The sequence below is a fragment of the Lingula anatina genome, chromosome 3 (genome assembly GCF_051362555.1).
Source record: "Lingula anatina isolate TDL-2025a chromosome 3, LinAna3.0, whole genome shotgun sequence".
NCBI classification, from domain to species: Eukaryota; Metazoa; Brachiopoda; class Lingulata; order Lingulida; family Lingulidae; genus Lingula; species Lingula anatina.
Window position 1 is genome coordinate 9,022,558 of NC_141769.1, and position 10,159 is coordinate 9,032,716.

Below are 10,159 nucleotides of genomic sequence, written 5' to 3' on the forward strand. Positions count from 1 at the left end.
GTTCACGAGATTCGCAGTTATAATGGACTGTTTTCAAGTTGCTGTCAACATAAGCTATTTATAGTAGTTTATCGCGGATTCAGAGAACAACAGGCAACATTTACCCGAAAATATAATGGGATAAAAGGAAGATGTCGCGTTTCTTATCCACGGCCAGTGTATGATAGCCCTAACCTCAAATGACCTTGCATTTAAATAAAAAAAACTTGAATCTTGACGCACATTGTGATGATTTAGTCAGTGCACTACCAGTACACACTGGACAATATTACACCCCATTTCCATAGATTAGATCGACCTACTTTAGATCGACCTAACTCCCTGGGGGTTCACGCTAAATAGCTGTCAGCCGGGCGGACACGAAAGTTAATTCCCCCCCTAACAGCTTGTAGTAGGCGGGACGGACATTTAAGTCGGATTATCTGAAAGTAATCTAGTGAGACTCCCCGCGGGGATAGATCGATCTAAAATCTATGGGAATAGAGCCTTAGTGTTAACCCTACTGAACCGATACTTTAGGGGAGATAAATGACTGTGGAATGATATGCTCCTGGTATCATTTTATTAACATCAAATTTCACATAAGGAACGGTTCTGACTGAACAATTCAACTGTGTCGATATTCTAACATTGCTTAAATTCCGCCTCTTCAGGTTAATAACTTTGATTACTCTGATTTAGGGGGTGTTTACGTAGGCCTACTGCTAGGCACGTCATGCTGCATAATGTAGTGCAAACATCTTGCTTTGAGAATGAGGCCATTGACAGATATTTTATGTCGCAGGGTCACAAGACAACCTCCAGCGACAGATCTGCAGCCACGACGTTATCGCGAGTTTGATCTTTGATAACGGGTCACCTATCCCTGAAGTTCGACTCTTTCTGACACTCAAAGCACGACCGGGGCCCATACGAAACTAAGCGGTATTGTGGGCGATTTTGTTTAAATACACGAGCGTCGGAAGATTTGGTGAGTGTTATTTATTTATTTATTTATTTATTTATTTATAAAAAAGCGAGGTTTGAAAATACAACCATACTGATTATAGGCACCGATTACAGATTTCTACGATATACCCTTTTAACTGTTTCCTTTTTTAATTGAATTTGATATCTCTCTTGTATATTTTTTCCAAAAATGTAAAAACCACACGATCTGCGTTTGCCTGGATTAATAATTGATTTAGATACAGTACATAACATAGATACACTAGTGGTGCGTTTTTGCTCAATATTCCGCAATGTTATGAAAAATCAGACAAGTTTGTTTGTAAAACAGTTTGTTTACGCAGTGGCTTATATAATATATGTGAATGTGTTGTACACCACATATAATGATCAGGTTACATAACTGGTTAATAGTCAACCGTGCCATGGCCCAGTGACGGCCCGATAACAATATCAGTCGTTAACGGCTACTAGATACGACAGTGAGAATCGCCAGCAGAAATTTCTCCAACCCCGTTTGCATTTGTTCCTTAAAAGTTCGAATTCCGGAAAAAAATCATACGGTAATATTTTGTCGTGGGCGCGAACTTATATTCTGGCTTCGTATGTGTCGTACATGTATTGAGATTTTCTCTTCAGTAATATTTTCTACCCTGTTCACTTTATTCAACTGGTCTGTATTTTCTTCTGATGTGCTATAACTATCGATTTTATATGCAATTTCATTCAAATGTTCATTTGAATATTTAGTATACTTTCCGGTTATTTTCTGCTTAGTACAGTACTTTGTCATTATCCAACAATATCCAGACTGGGTCTCATTTTGTGATTGCGATAAGCGGTCATAACATGGGTTTGGGGAGTCATCAACTTCAGAGAATTTATCAGCGCAGCGTGGTCCGAATATCCCTAAATATCACCATACCATGAATTAGTTAACGAATGACCACATGTCCCAGGGTGACATGTCCCTGTGCATGATGCAACAGTCGATTACCCTCAAGTTCCTGCTGCAATAAAATATCTCGGCGTTCATGATTTGTGTAAGCTACCGGTAAATGTACTGTACATGTATACACGGTATCTTCATTGTGCAACACTACAATGTAGCAGGGAATTTTGCTTATTTCTGTAGAAATTGGCGTTTTTCATTTTTATTAGATATATTGTCGCACTTCATCTGTTTAAAGGCATGTCGTAATCAAAGGGATATCTGGTTAAAATTATAATTAATGTGCCCAAAAGTCATTATAGACTATTTTCTAAAAAAACTTTAATTACAATTTATTGATTTTTGCATGTTTCTTAAGGCACTGTCACACCTAGCGTATAGCACCAACGTATGAATAAGTTGCACATACGCAGAAAAACACAAGGTATTCTTACACACACTGGACAATAGAAGTGTCACCCCCTGAATCAGAGTAATCAAAGTTATTAGCCTGAAGAGGAGGAATATAAGCAAGGTCAGAATATCAATACAGTTGAATTGTTCAGTCAGAACCGTGTCTTTTGTAAAATTTGAGGTTAATAAAATGATACCAGGAGCATATCATTCAACAGTCATTTATCTCCCCCAAAGTATTGGTTCAGTTGGGGTGACACTTCTATTGTCCAGTGTGTGTACGTCGTATATATGCCTCGAGTACGCAAGTAAATGTTGGGTGTGTTCGCATACCCGGAGGGAGATTAAATGTTTTGAACATGTTCAGAAATGATTTCATGCGCTGGTTGTATGTTCATTTTAACACGCTGGAAACAGGATGATTTCGTGCGCTCAAGGTTGTGCGTCTAATCGATGTTACGTACGATACTTTTTGGTGCCAGGTGTGACAGATCTTTCATACAGGTGTAAATGAAGTTTGAGATACACAGGTACACACGCTTGGTGGCGATGGAATCGAGTGACGCAAGGACTCGTTTGAGGACATTCAAGTCATGGTGTGCCAGGTTTTTCGGCTCTGCTCACTTTGGAAATTTTAACTACAATACTGTCTGCATATAGAAAAAGCTTTGAAGCATTTCACATCGTTTTTTTTTACACCTGTCCAACCTGTTCATGCACCAGCGTAGCTTACGCCTCACACCTCTGTCGATTTAAATAACCCAAGATATGGGGCCTATCAGTATAATAAAGATATATGTTGTTTTCACACCTGTGCATCTTGTAAATTTAGCTACTTTTGCCTCGAGCTGATTTGTGTCCCGAATTGAACCTTTCGATGCACACTACCTGTAGAATCGAGGCATACATGTTAACACCTGGGCTATGTGTATTCCACATTTGGGGTGGACAAGAAGTCTGCAACTTCTTAGGTACGAAGAAAACCAAAACATGTACATGTAGGTACTGGCAGTGCAAAATTTATTGAAGTGTACTGTGTGAAAAAGAGACAAAATACCAAAATTATCATTATACGCGTACTAAAAGTAATTCCCTCTTTGGAGATCATCTCTCTTGATTTTGTATAACTCGTAAGAATGATTGCATGACATCACATTTAATTGAATTAAAAAGGAAGATAATCTGTGAACGATAATGACCAGACAATTAGCAGAGGAGCACAACGTCGTGCCGAGAACGAGGTCACGCAGACGATTTTGGCGTGTTTTAGACTGTAATATCTACAAAAACATCAATTTTAGCTTATGGCATGTGATTAATAGGTCAAGCATGATGCATTCAAATTACTGTTTTTCTTTTTATCAAGAGCTTGTAAAATATGTGGGTATTACCTCCAATATTTCTGTGACTGTCAGTCACCATCATCAGGGAGTAAATGACTAGGGTCATTTCACCTGGAATGAAAATCCAGGTCAATTGCCCCTAATCACTGGCCTTGTGTTGTAACTGTTACTTGCTCCCCCCGGGGCTCCTCTGCATCCCTCTGGAGCACCGTGAGGTAGATAGCTGGTAAATCATACCCCCCCTGTCTGTTCAGGTCTGGTTGTTTGGTCCTGATGTGTACAGCTTCTGCTATTTTTCTTTGGAATGTCCAGTTTTCCCTGTCTATCACTTTCAGGCTGTCAAAGTCTATGTGGTGACCTGGATGTTTGCAGGTATGTTCTCCAAGGGCTGATTTCCAGTTGTTTTTGGCCACTGAGTCTTTGTGTTCTTTCATTCTTGTGGCTAATGGTCTTCCTGTCTCGCCAATGTATTCTCCTTGGCAGGTTCCACATTTGACTGAATATATCACACCACATTGCTCTCCTTGGGTTAGAGGATCCTTGGGCTTCACTAGTGCTTGTCTCAGCGTCCAACCTGGCTTATGGTGGAGTTTGATGTTATATTTTTTATAAACCCGGCTTAGTTTTTCTGACAGACCTTGGCAGTATGGTAACACTATACTCTGCTTTGCACCCTCAATGAGGCCCATTGCATCCTTTTCTTTGTCATGTCTGTTCTTGCCTCTTTTTTCCCCTTGTTTTAGTGCCCATTTTGGATATCCACATGCTAACAGGTCTTTTTCAATCTTCTTCCTTTCTGTTTGTTTGTCTTCTGTATCGGATATCACGGTCTCACATCGGTGGAAAAGTGAAGCTGGTACACTAAGTTTTTGCGAGGTTGGATGATGCGACGACCACTGTAAGTAGTGATCTGTGTTCGTGGCTTTCCTGTACACTGTGGTTTTAATCCGTTCTTTGTCTTTGGTCATCTTTACATCTAGCATTGGCAGAGAACCTTCTACATTTTCTTCTTCTATTGTGAAGTGTATGCTTTGGTGTTGTGCATTAATGTGTTCAAACAGTGCCTGCACATGCGTCTTCTTGGATACGACTCCTGTGTCATCAACATATCTTCCCCAGAACTTAGGTGGGTTGGGTGTTGTTTGGAGTGCTTTCATTTCAAATTCTTCCATGAAGATATTAGCTATGACTGGTGACAGGGGGGAACCCATTGCTGCTCCATAGGTCTGTTGGTAAAATTTTCCTTTGTACTGAAAGTAGGTGGTGTCCAAGGTCATAGCTAGTAGTTCGCCCATGTCTTCAGGTGTTAATGCTGTTCTACTTGCCCAGGTGGTGTCTTTTTGGCATCTGTTCACACACATTCCTACTACTTCATCACACGGGACGCTGGTGAACAAGGCGGAAACGTCAAAAGATACAAGTGTGTCATCCTTTTCAAGTGTTATACCTTTCAGCAGCTTAACGAGGTGTTGTGAGTTCTGTATATGGTATTTTGTTTTTCCGACAAGAGGCTTCAATAATTTTGCTAGGTGTTTTGCTAATTCATATGTAATAGAGTTTATCCCGGATACTATTGGTCTGACAGGATTGTCCTTTTTGTGTATTTTTGGAGTGGCGTAGAACCGGGGGGTCACTTCTGCTGTAGGGTATATCTTCTGGTATGTGGCATCATCAATCCTATTCTCTTTTCTGATGTTCTTCAACTTGTTGATAAGTCTTGTTTTCAGCTTCTGTGTTGACCTGGATTTTCATTCCAGGTGAAATGACCCTAGTCATTTACTCCCTGATGATGGTGACTGACAGTCACAGAAATATTGGAGGTAATACCCACATATTTTACAAGCTCTTGATAAAAAGAAAAACAGTAATTTGAATTTATACATACAGAGCTAATGAAACTGTTCTCTCAAGCATGATGGTTTTCTGCATAGCAAGTCAGTGCGTTTTATATTAATTATTGTTGATGATTCCAATAATAACCAAAAACTCCAGCTGTGATGATTGCCAACTAAAATTTAAAAAGTCAATCTTTTACGAGATTACAAATTGATTCCTATCGGGCATCCGCGGACCCCCTCTTCAAATAATCCTGGATCCGTCCCTGGAAAGCAAATTAAATCAAATCAACCAAACGGTGAACATTGGCAGGCTCTGTCAAGTTCATTTTTAGTTTATTTCCAAAAAGTGTGCTTTTCGCGCATGTGCAGACGCTTGACAGCTGTTCATAGATAACAAGTTTCTCCTCTTCTCGACACACGTCCAGAGAAATGGGTGATGGTAGTGTTGCAATGGCGGGTCAGCTTAGGCGCGTGGACCAGGTGAACTGATAGGATTACATTTGTGCAATAGTAGTAGGGAAGATCTCGAGGCATCGCTGCAACTTTTTATGGAGCCACTGATTTTAGGTGGCGCATTAGCCTACCAGTAGGCCTACAGTACACTGCCGTGGCTGAAGTACATGTAAGGATTATACCTGGCCCAATTTAAGTACACTGTATGTATATGTCGTGACCAGCACTGTGACCTGTCAGCTGTAACAATATTAGCTGTGTCAGGCCTGCCTGTGAGTAAGCCATATAGCCATATAGCATAGTATAAAATCTCAAAAGGCCTGCGCCTGGAAGCACTTTGATTTCAACGTCAAAGGCTTCAAAGCACATATACTGAACAGACTGCAGTTGTAGCTTACGTCGAAAGCTTGGCAGTTGCGGATTTAGAGGGGGGTGTCGGGGAGGGGGGGGTCGACTTCGCATCCGCGGATCCCCCCCCTTCAAATAATCCTGGATCCGCCTCTGCTTGGTATTTACTTGATATGACTTAAAAAGATAATATGTATCAGCTCAAACCAGCATAGTAACTGTAAGTCCTGTATCAGCTCCTTACTGAAAGGGATAATAACTCTTTGTATTGGCCAAAAAATTCATTTTCCTGGAGTAAACAACAATTTTCCCATACTTACCAATGGTTAATGTATCCATTTTTACATTCAAAGTTAGTCCCTGGTTTTTTTCTAAAATGTCTGGTTTTTTGTTAAAATCTCTTAAGAGATTATAACAGAGTATAGCCATCAGTGGAGATCACATGGTCTGAAGACAAGCTAAGATATCAGAATAATAGCTATAACTGCCGTTTTTCTTGTACAACAGAATAGATTATATTTCTATGAGTTGTTCACAATGTTTTTATTGTGAAATATAGATCTCATACGAAGATTTATTATCCCTTTAAGCTGCAATATTTTCTCTATTCCAGTCACTAAGTCACTATGATAATGGCCCTGAAACACGCAGTCATTTTTCTTTGTCTTACCTGTCCTGGCTGGGTATTCAGTGGAAAAGTAATATTCAAAGAAAATGGGAGCAAGGATTTAAATTATGCACAAGAATCATCTACTTGGCCTACTCCCCCATCATGGAGAAATAGGACTTTAACAGGTGGGTGTTTTAGTTTAATTTTTTTATGTACAGTTTAATGTTGTCTTCTGATTTGTGTTTATTTTATTGTATTTTCATTTTGGTTATTAATTGTTTTTGTTTGCAGAAGGACTTACATGTTTGTCTGTAGAATCATAGCACGTATTTATGCTGGTTGTAGTGATTTAAAATATTGTTTTCAAATATGTCAAGGAAAGTGAATGACTGAAGAATCTCCCCTATCAATCCATACAGTCAAAACATTGGATCAGTACATTGTATGTGGGGTTGTTTGTCTGATACTGCAAGTAGCAAAAATAAAGGCAAATACATTTCCTGTCCACAGATATCTTCCTTTTATTTAGCTTAGAATAATTGTTAGAATTAATGGATACATCCAGCAACAGACCTCAATTTAACTATTTCTCTCTAAGACATTGTGGGAAGTAGTACCAATGTTAATACAAATGTTGACACTGCAAATTTAACTTTCCATCTTCATTTGCGCTATATTCGAATTTGACGAGAAATAAATATTGCATAGTATTTAAATAAATTGAAATATTTATATGGAAGTACATTTGTTCTCAGCCCGCTACATAGCACATTATGCTGACTGGGGTGTGTTGTCAGGCATCTCAGAGAGAGACCACGTCACTCCCTTCGGCGTGCTACAATCGTTTGCTGATGGCCCTCTTAACAAGAGCACAGGAAGGCCATTCTTTTATATCTCTGATATGTCTACTGTCTATAGAATGGTGAAGGTACAATCTTTTTCTGTTAATTTATCAAACATTGGGGTCTTTTTTTACAATTGATGTAGTTAATTTGTGTTTGTGATTCAGAATTATTACATAGAATTGTGAAATGTTCTTACCTTAGTATGCACCTCTATGGTTGCTGTGCTTTTCTTGTTACAGTTGAAAAGTTTCAGTAAGAATTGGAGTATTCTTGTTTTAGAGATGTGATTAAAGAAGAAAAAATAGAATAGTGTAGCAATTTGATAATCCCGATTAATTTCTCAATTTTAGAATAACAATGCATTCTCCCTGACATTATCTGAGGCAGAAAGTAATCTGTGTTCTAAACAAGGAATGGATCCAGAGCTACCAACATGTGCCCAAATTACTCTGTCAGGAAAAGTAGGTGTGATTATCCCTGCAATACTTGTAATTTACTTTGACCTATAAGTCGTAGCATGCCATTGGTTCAAAGAATTTGGCTAGAAGATTTTGTTGGATTTGTAAAAATGGGATTTTCCAAAGCCACTTTTCTGTGATAATAATTATGCCAAGGTGCAACAGAAGTTGCATATTATTCGATTGACTCATAAAACTACTTTGTTTGAAAATACATACATTTATGTGTGATATATTGAATATAGTGCCTGTAGATTCCAGTGATATTTGCTTGCACCTTGCCGTGACAAAATGACTTTTGTATATTGTAGATGGAGCCAGTAGACCCCAAGGATGTTATGTTTGCTCAAACCTCACTGTTTGCCAGGCACCCGCAGATGAAGGACTGGCCTGTTGGGCACAGTAAGGAAGAATGTTTCCCCAATTTTATCCATAATTTTCCACGCCATTTTAGAATGTGTAGAGTGATACTTTTTGTGTAGAGAATGTTCACAATTTCACATTGTATCAGGGGCAGATCCAGGATTATTTGAAGGGGGGGGAGAGGGATCCGCGGATGCGAAGTCGACCCCCCCCCCTCTCCCCGACACCCCCTCTAAATCCGCAACTGCCAAGCTTTCGACGTAAGCTACAACTGCAGTCTATTCAGTATATATGAAGGGGGGTCCAGTTTTTTTAGAATGACAGGTCTCTGATGCGAAGCCGACCCTTGCCCCCTTGGTGTGGGGTTCAGTGTTTTGGAAGGCAAATGGTGCCATTTGGAGCAGTTTAGAACTATGATTCAGCTCTTCAAAATTTTAATATTAAGAAGGGAATATTGGTGTGATTTTTTCCAGAATTTGAAGGAGGGGGTCAGCCCCCCCCCCCCTAAATCTGCCACTGTGTATTCACATCAAAACCCTGTATGTATGTATGTAATGAATTTTTTTAATATAGTCCTAGTCCATTTTCCCTTTCTTTTACACAATTCCTCTGGGCTTGGATCTACAGTAATCCTCATGTCAAAGATACGTGTATTTATGATTAATTTTTAATCAATTTTTTTTCATCTTCAGACTGGAAAATCTATGAGCTGATGGTAAATTCAGTTTGGATTATAGATTACTTTGGAGGAGCTGTAATCGTGCCTGCAGAAGATTATTACAAAATTAAATTTCCTTAATTTATCTGAGCAGTTAAACTTTGTCAAGGTATTTTTAGGCTGGTGCTTTCTATAAAGATGGCAATATCTTTTGCTGATACAAAGTTTCATTCATTTTGTAATGTTTATTTTCAATTGTTTTAAAGAATTTGATATAATATTTGCTTAGAATTGCTGGAGTAGCGTTGATCACAAAGATTATCTAATGATGTTGTTACTTATACTCTGTTTCTTCTATTATATATTTATGGAGGGTTTATAGATATTTTTCATAATGTTAAGTTACATTTGTTACCAAAAATCAAAATATGAGTATTAATTGCAACTAAAATCAAAATAAAGTGATTTTCTGTTACTTTTAAGAAGCAATTTTTTCACAAATAATTGTTTGCAGGTGATAATAACAAGATTTCAATCAGTGAAGTAAAGGATTTTAAAGGTACATTAGGAGCTGATGTGTACTGCTATAATGGTTTCCTTTGCTGGCCACACTAATACTGGCCTGATTATAATAGTTTATAGAATATACTAAATATTATAAGAATATAAATACTCACCCTGTCACCTCAATGTTTTTAAAATTGAAATATCTTTGTATTTTGTACAGATAATTGCACTTGATTCATTGGTCTTATAACTGATATGCTGTCCCATTTTGTTCATATTGAATTATTATGTATACCCAGCATGTAACATGTACCTAACAATGCAAAATGCTGGGTACTTGCATACATAAATTCTATGTTAACCTTATATCAAAATGTGATTTATTCGTTTATTGATTTATAATATTAAATCATCTGACATACGTCCTGTTAATTTGCCTTGGT

General features: G+C 38.3%; 2 protein-coding genes across 7 annotated transcripts; one reads left to right on the top strand and one right to left on the bottom strand.

The window, feature by feature from the left end:
• The first annotated feature begins 821 nt into the window (after positions 1–821).
• Positions 822–10,148, top strand: LOC106176371 (protein CREG1-like). Of its 6 annotated transcripts, none has more exons than XM_024077098.2 (6): positions 822–970; positions 6,889–7,070; positions 7,641–7,813; positions 8,081–8,191; positions 8,500–8,590; positions 9,244–10,148. In XM_024077098.2, exons 2-6 carry the CDS (start codon positions 6,902–6,904, stop codon positions 9,348–9,350), a joined length of 651 nt encoding a protein of 216 aa, XP_023932866.2. In that variant the 5' UTR covers positions 822–970; positions 6,889–6,901; the 3' UTR covers positions 9,351–10,148. The 6 variants fall into 6 exon arrangements, with proteins under 6 accessions (XP_023932866.2, XP_013414183.3, XP_086863988.1 ...); XM_013558729.3 differs by lacking the exon at positions 822–970 and adding an exon at positions 3,147–3,264; XM_087007862.1 differs by lacking the exon at positions 822–970 and adding an exon at positions 3,151–3,291.
• Positions 3,780–4,997, bottom strand: LOC147762877 (uncharacterized). Its single transcript, XM_087007920.1, has one exon. The coding sequence runs from the start codon at positions 4,995–4,997 to the stop codon at positions 3,780–3,782; it is 1,218 nt and encodes a 405-aa protein (XP_086864046.1).
• Positions 10,149–10,159: the final 11 nt, after the last annotated feature.